The sequence below is a fragment of the Hydra viridissima genome, unplaced genomic scaffold, assembly GCF_058129835.1.
Source record: "Hydra viridissima isolate aposymbiotic clone 2 unplaced genomic scaffold, HvirCarnegie_v1 scaffold_7, whole genome shotgun sequence".
Taxonomy (NCBI): domain Eukaryota; kingdom Metazoa; phylum Cnidaria; class Hydrozoa; order Anthoathecata; family Hydridae; genus Hydra; species Hydra viridissima.
Genome location: NW_028324306.1, coordinates 13,396,824 through 13,418,696, shown reverse-complemented (window position 1 = coordinate 13,418,696; position 21,873 = coordinate 13,396,824). Strand labels below are relative to the sequence as shown.

The following is a 21,873-nucleotide window of genomic DNA, read 5'->3' as shown; positions in this document are numbered from 1 at the left end:
TATATCTATGATTTGAATAAAATGTGGCTGACACAGCAATTTCTTTATTCATATTGAATACAAAATTGTTTAAATTGTATTGAAGAATTTAAACATTTACATATATTTTTCAAAATAATTTTTTAGCTGTCTATCAATCAAATGACAGTAAATTCAGAAACTAATCAGCAGCGCCCAGAGCTTTCATCACATCTCCATTTGCTTGTTAATGTGAATGACGTAGGAAAGAGGTCATTTTTAAGAACTTCGAATTGAGCCTCAAATATTAGTTTCTTTCAGTATGCCTTGAAGTGAAATTTCAGCGCGTGTTTCTGTAATAGAAATATGCTCACCTGAAAGGTAACAAACCTTATCACCATACATAGACTATGATAGGATTGAAATACGTGATGTCCTGCCTTTAATGGCCGCTTTTGCGTCTGTTTATAAGAATGGCTAGTACATTTAGAGTTGATGTGATAAGCAAATGCCTCTTCACAACTCAATGCCACTACAAATTACTTCACTTGATTTTATTGTTTCCGATGATTTTAGCACTCCTCGAAGTTTATGAAAAGAAATTTATGAGAAGAAATTTATGAGAGCTAGATTTATTATGACCCAACAAACGATTTGCCACTTCAGCAGTTGTAGTCAATTCAGCGGCACTCCTCGGTTTCACTAAGTCTTCAAACTTTTCTTTAAAGTTCTTTTAGGGCCGTCGTTGAGGATGACTTCCTCCAGATGACGAGAATCAACAGGACTGATATATAGTTATTTTAAATTCTTTATATGCGCCCTTTTTTTTTCATTCAAAAAACGCCCTATCATTTTACAGAAAAAAGTTTAAAGAAAAAAATGACAAATTGTGGATCTTAAATTCTTGTTTAATGGTATTAAAACCATTATAAGGTTGCAACTAAAATTTTCCTGAAAACTGCATATGATTCATCGCTCTGGAATGTTGGTTATATTTAATACCTCAAGTTGTAACCAATGATGGATTGTTATTGTGAAAACATCACCAATAAATCGATTCTTTGAAATGGCTTTTTTTCCCACCTAGCTTGTATAAAGTGATTTACTATGCATTGCTTTTAAATAGATGTCAAAATATCGTTTGAGCTCCTTGATTTTGGTTTACGTTTTCTTGGTGCCTTTTCTTTGTGGTTCATTTTTACTTTCTGTGCTTATTTCTACAGCAACTAGCTTTTATCTAAATCCATCCTTGTTTACAACAATCAACGTCAAAACTTTTGTCTTAAAACATCTTCCGCTTGCTTTTTTGCAAGCCATGCATCTCTTTTGGATTGATTTACTAAGATCGCTAAGATTTTCGTTTAGAAATCTTTTTCACACCTAGTTCTTCTTTAAAACTATACATGGAACGTTTTACTAATTATTTACTCATACAAGCCAATATGGAATTAATTCAAACTTGTGACTTGGGCATTTAGTTTCTTTGATATTCCGACCAAACCTTTCTAGAAGAAAACTTTAATCGATCTTGTTGAAAGAATACAACATAAAGCAACAAAAACGTATTCCAGGGTCTTCAAAATTATGTTATGAAAAAAAGTTTAAAAAGACTCAATTTAACCACATCCAAGAAAAGAGAAAGAAGCGATTTAATCGACCTTTTCAATTGTGTTAATTTTTATAAGCGAGATACGAGGAAAATTTACCGACCTGAAGAACCAGCTGAAAGTGTTCGTTTTTTACACAAAAATATCAAAAATGTATTTCGGAGAACATTAGTTATTCAATTAATATTCTATATGATGGAAATTTGCAGGGTAAGAAAAAAACTCTGGGTCTTTTCCGTAATAAAATAAATGATAAAAGTGAAAATACTATTCTGGAATTCTATTGTTCACTACTCAAATTTGGAAAAGTTTTTCTAATTTAAAAAAAAAAACACTCGAAGATAAAATATCATTTTGATTGTGGTAAAATACAAACTTCCATTCGAATGAATCAAAACGTTACTCTATAAAGATTTATAAATCCAGAGTTTTAGCTAAACAGATGTTGTGACAAATGTTTTTGTTTTTTTAATGAAAATCCAATTAGAATTTTTTTTTTTTTTTTTTTTTTTTTTTTTTTTTAAAAAAAAAAATTTATTAAAATTGAATTTTTTCCTCTCTTTGTAAAATGGCAACCGGGACATGGCCACCAAGACCCTATGCTATTTTTAAAAATGAACAAATAAAAAATATATATATATAATTATTGAAATAATGACTGTAAATTATAATCATTTCCGAATGTTAATCAAAAAAAGATAACAACAAGGACACCTTTAATCCTTTCAATTACTTAATTTTCTAATAACACGCGTTTTAAACGCTTTACGGTTCAGCGAGTGTAAATTTAAATTGATAAAGAAGCTACTGAAGGTGATCAGAACAAGAAGCCTTAAGTTAATAAAAATCCAATTAGAATTTCAACCAGGGCTGTGGAGTCGGTAAGCTGCTGTTCCGACTCCGACTCCGACTCCTTGATTTTATCATGGACCGAATCCGACTCCCGACTCCGACTCCTTCATAAGTAACCAATTTGTAATAACAAATAGTTGTTTGTTTTGCTACAGTTATTTGTTTGTAACAACAAATAACTGTAGTAAAATGTTAACATTGGCTATTTCATCACTATGATACAAATAATCCAACCACTTAGTGCTTTAAACAATATTTATAAGAAAACATTTTCTGAACAAACAAATTTTCTGAAGTCTTGTTATGCAATAAACTCTTATGCAGTCGCTAATAACATTATGAATTTGTCAAAATCATGTTTGAAATATTGTCAGTTGGACAATATTTCAAACATGAAAGAACTTGTTCTTCTTTAAGTTTATACTCTTTAAGAATCTTTTCTACTAAGACCTGGAGAAATTCGCTGGTGTGATTAGTTTTGGCGTCTTTTACTGCCAATGTCTTGGTAACTGCTTCATTTTTTTCAAAAAAGAATTAAACATTGATTGCAAAATAGTTCACTCTGTTAAGAAACACAAAGCGTCTCTTGAGAGATTCATTAAGTTCTTCTTTTTGTTTAACAGCTTTTTCAATCACTAACTTTCTAATACTCTCTCTCTCCAGAGAAACAAAGTTAATTGAATACTTGCAGTCTTTCTGTTTGTGGAGCAACTCTTTGGTGCTTGGTGGTGGCACGCCTAGCTTCCTACTAATAATATGTAGCACAGTGCCAGACAATTTAAGTCGGGAGTTAGTGGATCATGAAGTTATATAGTTTAAGGGAAGGTAGAGGAGAGCGCAAGGGAGGTGATATATGATTCTCAGTGATAAGCAGCAAAATACCCTATTGCTTATCACTGTTTTAAAGGCCTAAAAATAACATGTCAAACTCCTTGTCCTCCAGTTGTTGCAAACTACAATTCCCATTGTGTCTGGATATCCTACATCTTTCAGACCATCCTGGAACCTGTAGTTTTGTAACATCTATAAAATCCTTATGAAAATTATGAAACTTTGAAAGATTTTTTTTAAACCGGAGTCGGAGTCGGTACAATTCTTCCGACTCCAACTCCGACTCCGACTCCAGCCAAAATGAGCTCCGACTCCGACTCCGACTCCACAGCCAAGACTCCACAGTAAAGAACAGCATTGAATGCTATAAAAAAAATAAGAGTTTTTTGAATAGTGTAACTTATTGAACAGTTTGTGAATAATATAACCGGCTAAATATTGCAAACTTTTCATTTCTGCATCCTTTATACTCATGGTTGATTTCTTGCATTTCTCACCATTGAATTTGTTTTTATCGGTAAGGTAGTTTAAAATAATCTTTAAAATCTTTTTAATTTTTATAAAAGATATCATTTGCTACGTCTTGCAATAGAGTATTGGAAAAAGTATGTCCTTCAAAATGTTTAGGCAGGTTTTAGGCAGATTATCCGACAGGAGTTCAAAAAATGTTGCGTAATAATTCTCAGGGTCACCCTTAAACTTTTTAAAAAGACTCTTCAACTTTCGCTATGCAGTTTTTTTGTTTATTTGCGTAACTGTGCCCTTTCGGAAGAATGAGAACCAGTAATTTCTTGAACAATAACATAAACAAAGGGTTTTTGTTTGTTTCCAGATTATATATTCTTGTGACTATGATTACACACATTACATACATTACATACATTACATACATACATTACATACATTTCATACATTACATACATTACATACATTACATACATTACATACATTACATACATTTCATACATTACATACATTACATACATTACATACATTACATACATTACATACATTTCATACATTACATACATTACATACATTACATACATTACATACATTACATACATACATACATACATACATACATACATACATACATACATACATACATACATACATACATACATACATACATACATACATACATACATACATACATACATACATACATACATACATACATACATACATACATACATACATACATACATACATACATACATACATACATACATACATACATACATACATACATACATACATACATACATACATACATACATACATACATACATACATACATATATACATACAAGCTGAAAATCCCGTTATTTATGCAAAAAAAAAACAGATTGCAGTTTAAAAAAATTTACTTGCGTAGGAAAAATCTTGTTTTTTTGCGTAAATTACGCATTTCTCAGCTTTATAGGATTGGGCATTTGGTGGGAAGGGAAAAGTGCTAAATGTAAAGGAGAGTGAGTAAATTGGAAAACAGACTTTTTCAATTAGTCGTATGTGGTGTTCTTTTTTGATTTACGCATATATTTATGCACTTTTTGAATATGTTATTGTGTATGTACACTGTAGCATTTAGTTTGTTTTATAATTTAAGTTTTTAAATTGAAAACTTAAATTATAAAACAAACTAAAAACGCATTGGCACTGAATGAAATCTCCACGAGATGATACAAATATATTTAATGAACGGATGGAAAGTACCTTTAGATATACTGAAGGCTGGTTGTTAACTATTGGTGACAGTAGAGACATTTCACTGTCTAGGGAGTATGAATAAGGAAAACACACCAACAAAACGTCATACTCGACCGAGGAAACGTTCCAACAAAACGTCATACTCGACCTTTCTCATCCATTGCAAGACCATTGCATGTTAAAACTTATGACTGTAAATGCTTTCAATTTATGCAATGAAAATAATTTAAAAAGGTTTAACCTGATTGCTATTTTGTCAGACAGTGCGAGCGCACAAACTTGGTTAACTGGGCGTATTACGTATTAACAGATTTTGTTACTTGTATGTAAATAAAATTCATCGGGAAATCAAATTTTGAAAAATGACCACTCATTATTCTTTATTGTCTTGCTTTTTTTCAAAACATATTGGAGGAGCTCTGTACTTGAGCAACTGATTTCCTTCAAAACGCATTGCATTTAAATTTTCTCCATCCTTTTTGTCGTATATTGTGGAAATGTAAACATCTCGCTCTGCAATCCGCTTTAAACTGACACTTCGGTCGAGTTTTTCCCCGTAATACCCGAGTCCAAAATGTTCGTGTGCACTTTGTCCGTTTGTAGTGATTGGTTCGGGAATTCCTTGAAATAATGCACCAATACCACTTCCCTCTTTCCAACCACGTTGTTTAAGATACTTGCTGCCGATACCTTTTGAATGCCTTTCAAACTTTGCAAAACAGTTCATTTTTTCACGGTTATGTTTTTCTTGTCTCTTTATTTCAGAGTATTTTATAGGACCCACGTCTTTTCCAGCTCTTCTTCGACGCTCAATGCGCATTTGTAACTGGTCACGTGCAGGTTTGTCACCAGCTCCTTTTTGTAAAAGACGTCAAATAGAAGTTTTAAAATTAAGCATATTTAAATCTATATAGAAGGAAGGTTTTAAGAACTAGAAAATTAAAAAAAAAAGACAACAGTAAAAAGTTAAGATAAAAAGTTGTTACTTAAAGAATCGGGCTAGAAATATACTGAGAATGCTCAATATTAAAACGAGTATTGACACTAGGCTAGAACTAAGAGATTCAGGCTAGAAATACACTGGGAACGGTCAATATTAAAACGGATATTGACACTAGGCTAGAACTAAGAGATTCAGGCTAGAAATACACTGGGAACGGTCAATATTAAAACGGATATTGACACTAGGCTAGAACTGAGAGATTCAGGCTAGAACTAAGAGATTCAGGCTATAACTAAAAGATTCAGGCTAGAAATATATTGAGAATACCCAATATTAAAACGAGTATTGACACTAGGCTAGAACTAAGAGATTCAGGCTAGAAATACACTGAGAATGCACAATTTTAACATTAGCTAGCAAAAAGAAAAAACAATCAAATTTTAACGCACAATTTTAACATTAGCTGGCAAAAAGGAAAAATAATCAAACTACAGCAAATTATATTTCCAAAACACAACCAAGTTAGCAATATTTTTTGTAGTTTATATAAGATGCTAGTTTCCAAACGGGCAACCAGAGTGCCGATGGCTGTAGTTGTTTTTTCTTATTTGCTATTGCTTGTTCTATTGACTAATTCTTCTTTAGACGATTTAAGGCAGTTCTTTGTATTTATTTTGCCATTGATGTAGAAGTGGCATTATCCGCAATACAGAGTCTAAATAATAAAACGGATATTGTCAATATTAAAACGGATATTGACACTAGGCTAGGAATTAGAGAATCGGGCTATAAACACGTTAAGATAAGTCAATATTAAAACGGATATTGACACTAGGTTGGAACTAAGAGATTCAGGCCAAAAAAACAGTGAGAATGGTCAATATTAAAACGAATATTGACACTAGGCTAGAAATAAGAGAATCAGGCTAGAAATACACTGAGAACGGTCAATATTAAAACGAATATTGATACTAGGCTAGAAATAAGAGAATCGGGCCAGAAATACACGTAGATAAGTCAATGTTAAAACGAATATTGACACTAGGCTAGAAATTAGAGAATCAGGCTAGAAATACACTGAGAACGGTCAATATTAAAACGAATATTGATACTAGGCTAGAAAGAAGAGAATCAGGCTAGAAATACACTGAGAACGGTCAATATTTAAACGAATATTGATACTAGGCTAGAAAGAAGAGAATCAGGCTAGAAATACACTGAGAACGGTCAATATTAAAACGAATATTGATACTAGGCTAGAACTAAGAGAATCGGGCCAGTAATACACGTAAATAAGTCAATGTTAAAACGAATATTGACACTAGGCTAGAAATAAGAGAATCAGGCTAGAAATACACTGAGAACGATCAATATTAAAACGAATATTGATACTAGGCTAGAACTAAGGGAATCGGGCCAGTAATACACGTAAATAAGTCAATGTTAAAACGAATATTGACACTAGGCTAGAAATAAGAGAATCAGGCTAGAAATACACTGAGAACGGTCAATATTAAAACGAATATTGATACTAGGCTAGAAAGAAGAGAATCAGGCTAGAAATACACTGAGAACGGTCAATATTTAAACGAATATTGATACTAGGCTAGAAAGAAGAGAATCAGGCTAGAAATACACTGAGAACGGTCAATATTAAAACGAATATTGATACTAGGCTAGAACTAAGAGAATCGGGCCAGTAATACACGTAAATAAGTCAATGTTAAAACGAATATTGACACTAGGCTAGAAATAAGAGAATCAGGCTAGAAATACACTGAGAACAATCAATATTAAAACGAATATTGATACTAGGCTAGAACTAAGGGAATCGGGCCAGTAATACACGTAAATAAGTCAATGTTAAAACGAATATTGACACTAGGCTAGAAATAAGAGAATCAGGCTAGAAATACACTGAGAACGATCAATATTAAAACGAATATTGATACTAGGCTAGAAATAAGAGAATCGGGCCAGAAATACACGTAGATAAGTCAATGTTAAAACGAATATTGACACTAGGCTAGAAATTAGAGAATCAGGCTAGAAATACACTGAGAACGGTCAATATTAAAACGGATATGGACAATAGGCTAGAATCAAGAGAATCAGGTTAGAAATACACTGAGAATTGTCATATTGAAACGGATATTGACACTAGGCCAGAGTTTAAGGCTAGAATTACACTGAGCAAGATCTTAATCCGAATTAAAATGTCAATACTAAAACGAATATTGACACTAGGTTAAAACTATGAGAATGAGACTAGAAATACCGTTATGAGAATCTTGATGTAATCAGGGATTTTTAATTTTAAAACGGGTATTGACACATGTTTAGAACTAAGATCTTTAAGCTAGAGTTGAACTATGCAATAACTTCTTCTCAGTAGAAATGTCAATATTAAAGCAATTATTAACTTATGGCTAGAACATAGAGAATAAGGCTAGAAATACGTTATGGAGAATCTTAATTTTTATCGGAAAAATGGTGAATCTGATGTATTAGGTAATTTTGACTTAAGAAGGGCTGTTTAACGACCTTGGGCGTGTGCGGCGGTGAGCATAGAAACTTTTTCATCTACACGATTCTTTAATTTCTTCGTCTGCGTGAGTCTTTGGTTCACTCTGGACATCTGTCCGAAAACAATTTTACTAATTCCATTCTTAGGGCTCATGCTACTTCTTCCCTGAGGCGTTCACTGCTCAGTCTTGACCAAGCAACGCAAATCTATTTCCAAATAATAAGAGAGAATTGTTTGGAAGAAAAGTTTAATGGAAGAACAACTGTTCATCTTAACAAAAGATTTTTAGTGGAGGAAAAAAGAAAATGCTAGTAAAAAAATAAGGAGGAGAAATTAGAAAGTTCGTTGAAAAAGTTTAGTAGAAAAAAAAAAAGATGGATCGTTGAAGAAAAGAGAACGATCGAAGAATTGATTGAGTCGAAAAAAGAGAAATGATAGTTGAAAAGATTTAAAAGAAAGATAATTGATCATGGTAATAATTAAAGAAAAAATAAAAATGCTGATTTAAAGTTGTTTATTCCTTACAAAATGAAAGAAACAAGTATTTGAAGTTGAATTTATTTCATTCCCTGTAAAACTTATTCTTAAATTTGTTATTATTTTTTTTGTGTATGAAACTTAGGACTAAAAAAAAAACTGATCAAGTATTTTTTACTAATTTTGGTAAAAAACGAAAAATTTCTTTTGTTATTCAATTTATAGATTTTGCTTTACGCATTTTTCTAAGTATTGCTGGATAAATTTATATATTTATTGAAAAAAACACATCTTTTTTCAGAGTGACGTTGAGTAAAATGTTTTAAAAAATGGAGTAGTTTTGATGAGCAATGTTAGGTAAATCCCTTCAAAAAATAATAATGGTAGTTGCAGTAAAAAGATCTATTCAGTAAATATTGTTAGCAGTACCATACTAAGCTAATATGCCTCCTTTATTAAGACACTTGCAACTGCAAAATATACGAGAGACATTTTCTGCAAAATTATTTAGGCCATAAATTTAGAAATATGTTAACAATCAGCCTGACTTTTAAAAACAGTTCGGTGTAACCATTTAGTACATTTCCACCAATTTTAGTTTACTTCCTAAAGTTAATTGATATTTTTGACTGCTTTTTTAGCCACTTAAAGAGGGTAAATTTGCATGAAGTATGAGGTTAAAAATTGTTTTTTTCCATGGAAGAAATTTAAAAAATTCTAAAATTTGTGTCAAGAACACTCAGATTTATTTTAAGAGACCATCATGCAATCTGTTAAAAAAGCGCAAATTTTTCGTTCCAGATAAATGAACTAGATTTTAATTTAAATTGAAAAGTAACGGGGGTCGAGAGCTGGTGTGACACTAAGAAGCTTGAATTAACCGCAATAAAAAGAAAAGAGTAAAGCAATGAGGCTTTAGTTTCACTGGCAGCATTTCAACAAATAAATCAGAACTGTCCTGACTTTAAATATGGAATCAATAGGATGTGGTATTTATGTAACTTAATACTTAAAAACATTACTGCGGACAAAAACTTGCTCTAAACGACACTTACTTGCAACCTTGTGGCAAGCAAATCACCAAAGCGAAGCTGGTAGATTTAATCATCAATGCCATTCCTCCAATTCATCATCAGTTTTGTTTGCAGTTAATTGTTGATGTTGGGGTTGAGAAGTCTATGTAAAAAGATTCGATACCTGTAGACGAACAGTGAAGATTGATAAAAGTTTCAGATCTTGAAACAAAGTGATAACTCATAACTCCAAATTATTTGATTTTGATTAAGTTTTTTCAATAATGATGACTATCCTTATGAAACTATTTCAATATAGTTCAGTTTTGTTGGTGCAATGTTGATGCAATGTTGATGCAATGTTGATGAAATATTGATGCAATGTTAATGCAAATCCAAACCTTGCTTTAACCCTAAGTACACAATTTGAAACCTTCTTCATTTGATTTATTAATTGATCAACAAGCATGATTACTGCTCAATAAGTATGCTATTTTCTAGTAATAAATTTAAGTAGTGTTTATTAGTGTAACGTTTATTTATTGACATGCAGCCGTTAGTTTTATAGTTTCAGTTAAAAGTTTATTTGCTGTTTTCTAAGAGTTACTTTCAACAAAAAAAAGAATCCCTACGACAGGAAATTTCAAAAATAAAAAACAAGTCAAAAGAAAATCTTTCTTTTCTTAACCGATCATTCAAAAATGTATAAAAAAAGGTAGGTATAAAATTTTGCAACAAAACTTTCCATCAATTCACAAAAACAATTGTGGTTAAAGTCCGCAAGGGCCCTGGCATTTGTAGAAATATCCGTCACAATCCCAATCCCCAACACAGCTTTTTGAACCTTGACCTGTTTTAGCGTTTGTCCAACACCACATTTTTCCCAATAACTAAAACAAATCGCAAAAAGGACGTTAGTTAATGCAAATGCAGATTATACGAGCTGAAAACACATTTTTTTAAAAAATATATTACTCCGTATTTAGTTATTACGTCATTCCGATCGGAAATTTTAGAAAAATAACTTCAAAAATGAATTTAAAATGAATAATTTGCAACTGATCATTTTATATTTATAGCAGCTTTAGAATGAAAGGTTTTCATGTTTTTTTTTTTTGTTTTTTTTTTTTTTTGTTTTTTTTTTCTTCTTTTTTTTTTTTTCACATATAGATGCTTTTGACAAACGTCCTAGTTTATTTGAGGAAATTCTTACATCGCAATATGCCCAACATTTGGATTTGTAGCAACCATATTCTACTTTAAAACCGGTATTTTTGTCAGTACCTTTTCTTGTACATTCTGCGAAAATAACGATTGAAAGGACGAAAACAACAAACAGCAGTTGAGTCGATCTCATTTTATTTTTTATGCTAAATTAAATAGAAATAATCTGATGAGAAATATTTACCCAATGCATCAGTTTAAACAGTGCATACCCATACCTCACGAAAATAAAGATTGAGCAAAAAAACTTACGTTTGTTTCACGTGTTGCTAAAAGCCCTTCAAACTAGGCAAATGATTGCATTCATCGAAATGTCACATTTATATACCTTGATGAGAGCTGGAAAAAGAATCTTAATTAAACAGATTTCATAACAAAAATAATACTATAACCCAATTGTCTCTCAGAAAACCGGATTATAGTTTTACTTTTGTTATAAGATTTCTCTTTACTTAAAGTATTATTTCTAACAAAAAAACATTGAACGCTAGTTAAAAGTTAATTCTTTGTGTAATTGAAGGTGTGTTTCAGAATCTCTTTAAGTTTGAGCTTTTAATCTACACTAGGATTACATTTTACAGAAGCGCATTTTTTAAAAATGAATTTCTTTGTGAACTCTGTTTCAATAACAAGTATCATAAAAGACTTTAAATTAGAAAAGCTTGAAATAGATTTTTTGATTTAAAATGAACGAAAAGCTACTGGTGTGGTCGCTCTAATTTCAATCGATATTAAATTGTATTACAGCAATAATATCTGCAAAAATAAAATTTCCTTTAAACAAACAATAATCAGATGGAGCTACATGCAATCTAAAGAATACATTCAAAAAAGTCTTAATTTGTCGAGGTGATGACAAAAAGAAAGTACTATAATTTTGTTTGGAATAAAAGAAAGTCCTAATAAGTAAAAAAGAAAGTCCTAATGTTTAGTATTATATATTTCTTGAATATTAAAATGACTAATACACTAAAGACATTATTTTTCTGACAGAGATATACTAATTCTACACATAATATAAAATTAAAAATTCCTTTCCAATAATCTACGTAAAACTTTACTTAGTTTAGACTTTTTAGCTGCTTTTCCTTGTTTTTCTTTCAAATTTTCTAGCCGAATTCGCTTTCTTTCCTATTTCTCAGACGCTTTTTCACCTTTTTTTTTCTTTCTTTCTTGCTTTTTCTTAATTCTCTGTCTTTCTAATTCTTCTTTAGCTCTCTTTTTCTCCTCTAAACTAACAATATATTCGTTAGATGTAATGACTGATGAAACCTTTTTTGCTTGTTTTGGTACTTTTTTACTCTGAAATTCTTCTGGACAAACAAATATTGACTCGAAAACATTGTCATTTGCTTGCAAAGATCCTTGAACTGGTGCTAAAACTGTCTCATTAATTTCAATGTTTGATTCTGGTTGTGTTAAGTTCTCATTACTTACTGAAGTTTCCTCGAATGGCGTTTCAAGAACCATGTTCTTTTTCGAGTTTTGGGATCAACACCTTCTATTTTGTCTATTTTATTTTGCCAGAAATAAAATAAGACTTCTTGTTCTATTGCACCTGTCCAATACGTAAGATTACAATGGGCTCTAAAAGATTTTAATTGGTCATGTGTCATATTAGTTTCTTAATCATTTTTGCCCTTATTAATTGGACTTAACAGTTCGGCTATAACTGGAATTTCAGCGGATTCTTTGGGGTTCCTTTGAATTTCATTTTCTTGTACACTTAACTTTTGTAAGATTCAAATTTTCTAGTAAAAAAGGACATAAAACGCAGCATTTAAATTCATTTGGTATTAAAGTTGGATTTTCCTGTACTTTTGCAATTGCAGGGGCTCAAATGTCCTTTTTGGTAGAGCAACTCCAAGGTTTTGCATTTCCATTCTGTGACTACATCGGTCCAAATATCTTTTGCAGCATGAAAGTAAACTCTGTCCAATGGAAAGTTAGCTGCAATTTCTGGTGGAATTCGCCGTTCATATGGATACAAAATCAAAGGTGGTGCAAAGAAATTACGTGCTTTTACTGTTATCATAACTGAGAAACTTTCTTTATCACTATTTGCATTGATGTAATACAATTGTTTGTTTTTTTGCCCAATTGCATTTTTAATAGATAGACACAAATCAAAAAATGACTTCGATCAGTATCCTCAAACCCAGACAATAAATCATTTTTAACTATATACTCTGTTATTTTTTAAAACCACGCTTTAATATCTTGTTGGGAAACACAAGTGTTCTGTGTTTTGGAAGTGTCTGAGTCTTTCGAATCAAAAGTTTTGAATGTCTCTTGAAAAAATTGCGTGCCTAACGAGTGCCAATTACTTTTTGGTCAAGAATTATTTTATGTATCGGGTCCGCCAAATAACTTTTTTTTTTTGAAAATGCTATAAAAAAAACTACTGAATATTTTCTCAAATGTCTTTTTTATTTGAAAGTACAATCCTTCCGGTTAATAATGGAAAATAATTTCATTCAAATGGCTGCCTCGGCTGGCCATGCAGTAGCCTACACGATCGGTCCAATTTTTAAGCACATTATCAATTGTGTGCAGCTGTATTTCACCTATGGTTTCACGAATATTGTCCTTTAAAGCGTCAATTGTCTCTGGCTTGTCGGCGTAACACTTATCTTTGAGGGCACCCCACAAATAATAGTCCAACGGTGTCAAATCGCAGCTCCGAGGTGGCCAAACGACATCAGCTCTGCGGCTGATAATGCGATCTTCAAAAACAGGGCGCAAAACATCGAGTGTAGCTTCGGCTGTGTGGCACGTAGCGCCGTCCTGTTAAAACCAAATGTTGCCAATATCCTCCTCTTCAATTTTTGTGAACAAAAATTCCGTCAACATGGCCCGATAACGATCGTCATTGACTGTAACGGCCACTCCTTGCACATTTTCAAAGAAAAATGGCCCAATTATGCCTCTGGACCAAAATCCGCACCAAACAGTGACTCGTTTTGGGTGCATTGGCTTTTCAATGTATGCGTGCGGGTTTTCTGTGCCCCAAATGCGATAATTTTGCTTGTTTACATAACCGGCAAAGATCAAAATGAGCTTCATCTGAAAAGATGATTTTTTTGGCAAAATCGGCATCTTCTGTAAGTCGATCGCGGGCCCACTTAGCGAAGCGAAAACGCATTGGATGGTCAGTTGGCTTCAACTCCTGAACCAATTGCACTTTGTATGGCGTCATACCAAGGTCTTTATGCAAAATTCGTCTCAATGATGTCTCCGAAATGTTCAATTGTTGAGAACGACGGTGAATTGATGTTGATGGCGCTTCACGCACACTTTCTGCCACAGCAGCAATATTCTCGGGTATACGCACTGTTTTTGGCTTTTCACGCTTTGGTTTATCGATGAGGATGCCAGTTTCTTTCACTTTTTTTACAAGATAACGAACATACGGAGCTGACGGTGCTTCTCTTCTTCCAAAATCCGTACGCAATTTTCGCACACATTCTGCAACATTACCATGATTTTCAAAGTAATGTCGCAATATTTCCCAGCGTTGTTCAAGCGTATACACAACCATATTCGTTCAGCGGAAGGATAAAACTAATTATCTGTCAAATCAGACATGAGCTAAGTGTTACCATTCACAAAATAAGCACTAGTTGAAAAAAAAAAAGTTAGATGGCGGACCCGTTACTAAAAAAGTTTCTAAAAAGTTTCTTTGTGACTGGCATACCAACATCGGCCATATCAAGTGGCCAATTTTTAATTTTAACCTTTACAGTTTTAACAAAAATTGTTGGACGCCCTATTTGACTTTTTGCTCGACCTTGTGTTTGCTGTTAAAAGGGTTTTCCTAGGTATTTTATAAAATTTAGATGCTGCATATATTGTCATAGTCTTCTTTTTTTTTTTTTTTACCCAATGCTTCATCCATATCCTGTTGTGAATATGGCTTGTAAGATCTTTTTGGGCCTAAAACAAAAATTAAATTATTTTTATGAGGCAAGGAATTTCTTTTGTATACGGTAAAAAAGAGGAAAAAAGAAAGTCACATCAAATTTTTCGTAAAAAATATTAGTTTTTATGTGTAAATCGATCGTTTTAACATAGAAATTCCAAACTTACCACGTTCATGTGCCATTATTGATCAAAATAGTTTTTTAACAAGCTCTCATCAAGGTATATAAATGTGAAGTTTGAAGGACTTTTAGCAACTCGTGAAACAATTACAAGTTTTTTTGCTCAATCTTTATCTTCATGAGGTATGGGTATGCACTGCTTAGACTGATGCATCGGGTAAATATTTCTCATCAGATTATTTCTATTTAATTTAGCATAAAAAATAAAATGAGATCGACTCAACTGCTGTTTGTTGTTTTCGTCCTTTCAATCGTTATGTTCGCAGAATGTACAAGAAAAGGTATTGATCCAAATACCAGATCAAAAAACATGAAAACCTTTCATTCTAAAGCTGCTATAAATATAAAATGATCAGTTGCAAATTATTCATTTTAAATTCATTTTTGAAGTTATTTTTCTAAAATTTCCGATCGGAATGACGTAATAACTAAATACGGAGTAATACTTTTTTTAAAAAAAATGTGTTTTCAGCTCGTATAATCTGCATTTGCATTAACTAACGTCCTTTTTGCAATTTGTTTTAGTTATTGGGAAAAATGTGGTGTTGGACAAACGCTAAAACAGGTCAAGGTTCAAAAAGCTGTGTTGGAGATTGGGATTGTGACGGATATTTCTACAAATGCCAGGGCCCTTGCGGACTTTAACCATAATTGTTTTTGTGAATTGATGGAAAGATTTGTTGCTAAATTTTATACCTACCTTTTTTTATACATTTTTGAATGATCGGTTAAGAAAAGAAAGATTTTCTTTTGACTTGTTTTTTATTTTTGAAATTTCCTGTCGTAAGGATTCTTTTTTTGTCTCAATAACGCACAGGCTTAACAACAACTTTTACAAAACGATTCCTAACCGCCTTTTTTATTTGTTTATGACCTCAAAACGGTCAAAACCTCAATCTTCCATTTGTGTAAAAGTTAGCAAATAAAACGGGCAAATTAAAATCGGCAAATTAAAATCGGCGCGCAATCAGATATTTAATATTATCGATTTAACATGCAGTTCAACGACAACAAAAAACAGGAGAAAGTTAGGTAAGTTATGCGAAAATTATTTTTTTAAATTTTCATTTACAATTTGTCACCAGCAACTTTTTAGTTGCAGTAGCAATCAATTATTCTCCTGCAACTAAAAAGTTGCAGGCGACTAATTGAGTATGGAAATTAAAACTCCTAGGAGAATTAATCTTTTATTACTTTAAAATCAAATACTTAAAAGATTGAAAAATTATTTCACAAAGTCGCAGTGACTGTCATAAAAATGGCGTTTGATCTATCCCTTGTCCGATTTTCATGATTCCCAGCCTCTTTTAGATGGTTCATTACTTCTTTTTGTATTTCTGCACTGTTGGCATCATAAAGAACATTCATCATAACATTTCAGTATTTTATCAAGCTATGCTCGTATAACTTGATTAGATACATGAGGAAAATTCAGTCTATTCTTTCGCAATTTGGTAACTTCTTAGAAAATTTCCGCTATTCGCTTCTTCCTTCCTTTGATTTCTGGTCAAAGGAATGGTAGTGTCCGATAATTTGCTTTTGGATAGACATTCTGCACTATTCTTCCAGTGAATATTCTTCCAAAGGGATCATTCTTCTTCTTTTATGAGTCTTCAAATTTTACCAGGTTATTGGTCCATACATCCTTGTTCTTCTGAATGCTACTATCGCTAGGCTTGTACGTCGCCATGTGTTGCTTCTGTAATAACAATAAAATTAGATAAGCAGCTATACATACACAGTCTAAATTGTTCCAGAATGTTCTAAACTATTCCAGAATGTTCTAAATTGTTTCAAAATGTTCAAAAGCTCAAACACTTCTAATCTATACAAGTTTTAAATGATTTGCAGCAAAGCCACACGTATTAGTAGTTGCAGTTGCAAGCTTAAATAAATGACGAATCGTAATTTTAATTGCGGGGTGACCCTTTTTTACAAACCGAGAGGAATTGAACATGTTTTCAATGTTTTCTAATTAAAGTTCATCAATTTATGACACAGGAAATTATTTTTTTTTAAAAAAGTCAAAAAGTCATAATCCTAGTGAGGGTTAGAGAAGCATTAAAAAACGTCAAGATGCTATAAAAAAAAAAAAGAAGAAGAAGACACCAAGCTTCGATCTGATCAAAGATTAAATGAAAAGAACTTGCGCATAGAGGCAACTTTTTTGGCATGAACATACCACAGCAGAAGTCCTGGAAGAATTCTCCCATTTTCGACTAAATCTTTTCGTAAGATTATATAAAAAAATATTTGTTTCCCCTTTAAATTCAGTGCACTTTTTTACAATGGTTTCTTCTATTAAATTACTTTTGACGGTTATGAAAAACCATATATGAAAGTTTACCATATTGTATAAAGGTAATGTACATATAATTGTTAATATGCAGACTTATTTCTGCATTATAAAAGAATTAAGATATCATGCATGCTGCTTTTTAATTACAGCTTAACCAGATGTGATTTTGCTATATGGTGTTGATGTCACCAAATTAGAAGCAAAATTTTTAGCCTTTTATGATCCAGTGATCAAGGAAGCAGTCAAAAGATGTGCAAACACCAATCAAAACAAGTTGAAGTAGGCATTAAGTTGCATGAAATTAGTAATAATTGTAAATGGATCTTTAATACATGTACAACTAATACTGCTGTTTTTATAAATACAACTTTTTCTCAATTTATTATTTTGCATGTATTTACAATTAAAGAAATCTATTTTTATGTTTAGATTGGAAGGTAATGTTGGTTGCATTGCTGTTACTACCATTATTTTGGGGACCAAGAAGACTTGTTTTTTCTCTTCACAAATAAGAGATATGTTTAAACTGATTGAAAAAAAAATCTTGTTTTTTTGCGTAAATTACACATTTCTTAGCTTTATAGGATTGGGCCTTTGGTGGGAAGGGAAAAGTGCTAATTGTGAAGGGAAAAGTGAGTAAATGGGAAAACAGACTTTTTTAATTAGTTGTATGTGGTGTTCATTTTTGATTTACGTTTATATTTATGTACTTTTTGAATATGTTGTTGCGTATGTACACTGATGCATTTAGTTTGTATTATATTTTAAACTGGAAAATTTTTAAATTGAAAGTGCATGTTTTTGATTTAAGTTTGTTGTCATTAAACTCGTATAAACTTCTATTTGAATATTCCTAATTTTTGTTATGTTTTTTGGAATATTACAATATCACAATATCTTGATGTGGTTTTTATTTGTTTAAATAGTTTTAACTTCAGTTGCATATTTGTACAGTTTATTATGTTTTACATTGAAAAACTTTATTTGCTAAAAGTCGTTTATGTCGCTCTTTTTCTGATTGTGCTGTTTGAAAATTTGTTTTTGCGATTTGATAGTTTTTGCTCAAACGTTGCTGTATATTACTTTGGTGCTATTTTTAAACATTACCGTCGAATGAGTTTGTTTGAATCCCTGATATATAAAATACTGGATACATACATAAATAGACAGAAGTAATTGAAGCCGAGAAAATTTTACCATGATGACGCAAGTTAGGCTGAAAAATGTTGTTCAAACAGCGTATAATTTTATTAAAATGTTATGCCATGAATTAATACAATATCTTCTATATAGAAGACTAACATTGAATACAAGAGTATACATCTATATTTATGTATAATATATTTATCTATAATATAGATATATGTTTATGTACTATATATTTCAAGGTTTGGTTTTAGTTTTGAAATGGTCAATTCGTGGAGTGCTTTTGGATGTACAGTTTTTGTAAGTTTTCATAGGTCAGATAGTAGTTCATATGCAATTTAAACCTTTTATTCATTAGGATTCAGTATAATTTTACTATGTAAATTTTAAAAGACAAGCACAGTATGTATAATAAGTCTTAGCGATGCTTATTTGGATTTTCTGTAAATCCGGAAAAAAGAGCAGCATGGGTTCTTGCAACAAAGCGAAAGAATTTTGTTCCCTCTTCATCAAGTTATATTTGCTCATATCATTTTTCTAAAGATAAAATATTGCGTTTCGGAGATGGCATCAAAAATGATTCAGACAATCTACAAACTGTCAACAAGAAGTTGTCTTTTGTATTAGATGCTAAAATGATATTAAAAATGATATTAAGATGATAAAATTTATTTAAATTTAACAATACATAGTTACTTTAATTAAACTAACTTACAAAAGTAATATGCTGTATCATATTACATATTACTTTTAACTAATATTTACGAATTCGCCTAAGAACATTTTACCTCACGTCACTTTTTCAAAGAAAGATCGGCTTCATTTTTTTTATAAGGCCACATATGGCAATGCCGTATCCAATATTTTATATATCTATGATTTGAATAAAATGTGGCTGACACAGCAATTTCTTTATTCATATTGAATACAAAATTGTTTAAATTGTATTGAAGAATTTAAACATTTACATATATTTTTCAAAATAATTTTTTAGCTGTCTATCAATCAAATGACAGTAAATTCAGAAACTAATCAGCAGCGCCCAGAGCTTTCATCACATCTCCATTTGCTTGTTAATGTGAATGACGTAGGAAAGAGGTCATTTTTAAGAACTTCGAATTGAGCCTCAAATATTAGTTTCTTTCAGTATGCCTTGAAGTGAAATTTCAGCGCGTGTTTCTGTAATAGAAATATGCTCACCTGAAAGGTAACAAACCTTATCACCATACATAGACTATGATAGGATTGAAATACGTGATGTCCTGCCTTTAATGGCCGCTTTTGCGTCTGTTTATAAGAATGGCTAGTACATTTAGAGTTGATGTGATAAGCAAATGCCTCTTCACAACTCAATGCCACTACAAATTACTTCACTTGATTTTATTGTTTCCGATGATTTTAGCACTCCTCGAAGTTTATGAAAAGAAATTTATGAGAAGAAATTTATGAGAGCTAGATTTATTATGACCCAACAAACGATTTGCCACTTCAGCAGTTGTAGTCAATTCAGCGGCACTCCTCGGTTTCACTAAGTCTTCAAACTTTTCTTTAAAGTTCTTTTAGGGCCGTCGTTGAGGATGACTTCCTCCAGATGACGAGAATCAACAGGACTGATATATAGTTATTTTAAATTCTTTATATGCGCCCTTTTTTTTTCATTCAAAAAACGCCCTATCATTTTACAGAAAAAAGTTTAAAGAAAAAAATGACAAATTGTGGATCTTAAATTCTTGTTTAATGGTATTAAAACCATTATAAGGTTGCAACTAAAATTTTCCTGAAAACTGCATATGATTCATCGCTCTGGAATGTTGGTTATATTTAATACCTCAAGTTGTAACCAATGATGGATTGTTATTGTGAAAACATCACCAATAAATCGATTCTTTGAAATGGCTTTTTTTCCCACCTAGCTTGTATAAAGTGATTTACTATGCATTGCTTTTAAATAGATGTCAAAATATCGTTTGAGCTCCTTGATTTTGGTTTACGTTTTCTTGGTGCCTTTTCTTTGTGGTTCATTTTTACTTTCTGTGCTTATTTCTACAGCAACTAGCTTTTATCTAAATCCATCCTTGTTTACAACAATCAACGTCAAAACTTTTGTCTTAAAACATCTTCCGCTTGCTTTTTTGCAAGCCATGCATCTCTTTTGGATTGATTTACTAAGATCGCTAAGATTTTCGTTTAGAAATCTTTTTCACACCTAGTTCTTCTTTAAAACTATACATGGAACGTTTTACTAATTATTTACTCATACAAGCCAATATGGAATTAATTCAAACTTGTGACTTGGGCATTTAGTTTCTTTGATATTCCGACCAAACCTTTCTAGAAGAAAACTTTAATCGATCTTGTTGAAAGAATACAACATAAAGCAACAAAAACGTATTCCAGGGTCTTCAAAATTATGTTATGAAAAAAAGTTTAAAAAGACTCAATTTAACCACATCCAAGAAAAGAGAAAGAAGCGATTTAATCGACCTTTTCAATTGTGTTAATTTTTATAAGCGAGATACGAGGAAAATTTACCGACCTGAAGAACCAGCTGAAAGTGTTCGTTTTTTACACAAAAATATCAAAAATGTATTTCGGAGAACATTAGTTATTCAATTAATATTCTATATGATGGAAATTTGCAGGGTAAGAAAAAAACTCTGGGTCTTTTCCGTAATAAAATAAATGATAAAAGTGAAAATACTATTCTGGAATTCTATTGTTCACTACTCAAATTTGGAAAAGTTTTTCTAATTTAAAAAAAAAAACACTCGAAGATAAAATATCATTTTGATTGTGGTAAAATACAAACTTCCATTCGAATGAATCAAAACGTTACTCTATAAAGATTTATAAATCCAGAGTTTTAGCTAAACAGATGTTGTGACAAATGTTTTTGTTTTTTTAATGAAAATCCAATTAGAATTTTTTTTTTTTTTTTTTTTTTTTTTTTTTTTTAAAAAAAAAAATTTATTAAAATTGAATTTTTTCCTCTCTTTGTAAAATGGCAACCGGGACATGGCCACCAAGACCCTATGCTATTTTTAAAAATGAACAAATAAAAAATATATATATATAATTATTGAAATAATGACTGTAAATTATAATCATTTCCGAATGTTAATCAAAAAAAGATAACAACAAGGACACCTTTAATCCTTTCAATTACTTAATTTTCTAATA

The 21,873-nt window shown here is 31.5% G+C and overlaps 1 protein-coding gene, 2 long non-coding RNA genes and 1 pseudogene across 4 annotated transcripts; 1 reads left to right on the top strand and 3 right to left on the bottom strand.

Annotated features, from left to right (window-relative positions):
• Nucleotides 1-5,334: 5,334 nt before the first annotated feature.
• Nucleotides 5,335-5,781, bottom strand: LOC149886200 (G patch domain-containing protein 3-like). The gene has a single exon (XM_090094337.1). It carries the CDS (start codon nucleotides 5,779-5,781, stop codon nucleotides 5,335-5,337), a length of 447 nt encoding a protein of 148 aa, XP_089950463.1.
• A 4,801-nt stretch (nucleotides 5,782-10,582) lies between these two features.
• LOC149886199 (uncharacterized) lies at nucleotides 10,583-11,538 on the bottom strand. 2 transcript variants are annotated; one of them, XR_016454431.1, is made up of 3 exons: nucleotides 11,398-11,538; nucleotides 11,135-11,291; nucleotides 10,583-10,811 (listed from the first exon to the last, which is right to left on the bottom strand). It is a non-coding gene; the product is annotated as an uncharacterized LOC149886199 (long non-coding RNA). The 2 variants fall into 2 exon arrangements; XR_016454432.1 differs by having other exon boundaries at nucleotides 11,135-11,311; nucleotides 11,398-11,475.
• Nucleotides 11,539-12,276: 738 nt separating this feature from the next.
• On the bottom strand, nucleotides 12,277-13,022 carry LOC149886198 (uncharacterized; annotated as a pseudogene).
• Nucleotides 13,023-15,429: 2,407 nt separating this feature from the next.
• Nucleotides 15,430-16,002, top strand: LOC149886197 (uncharacterized). Its single transcript, XR_016454517.1, has 2 exons — nucleotides 15,430-15,529; nucleotides 15,774-16,002. It is a non-coding gene; the product is annotated as an uncharacterized LOC149886197 (long non-coding RNA).
• Nucleotides 16,003-21,873: the final 5,871 nt, after the last annotated feature.

Coding starts and splice junctions, on each gene's coding strand:
- LOC149886200 (XM_090094337.1), bottom strand. CDS start 5,781: ATGCGCATTGAGCGTCGAAGAAGAGCTGGAAAAGACGTGGGTCCTATA.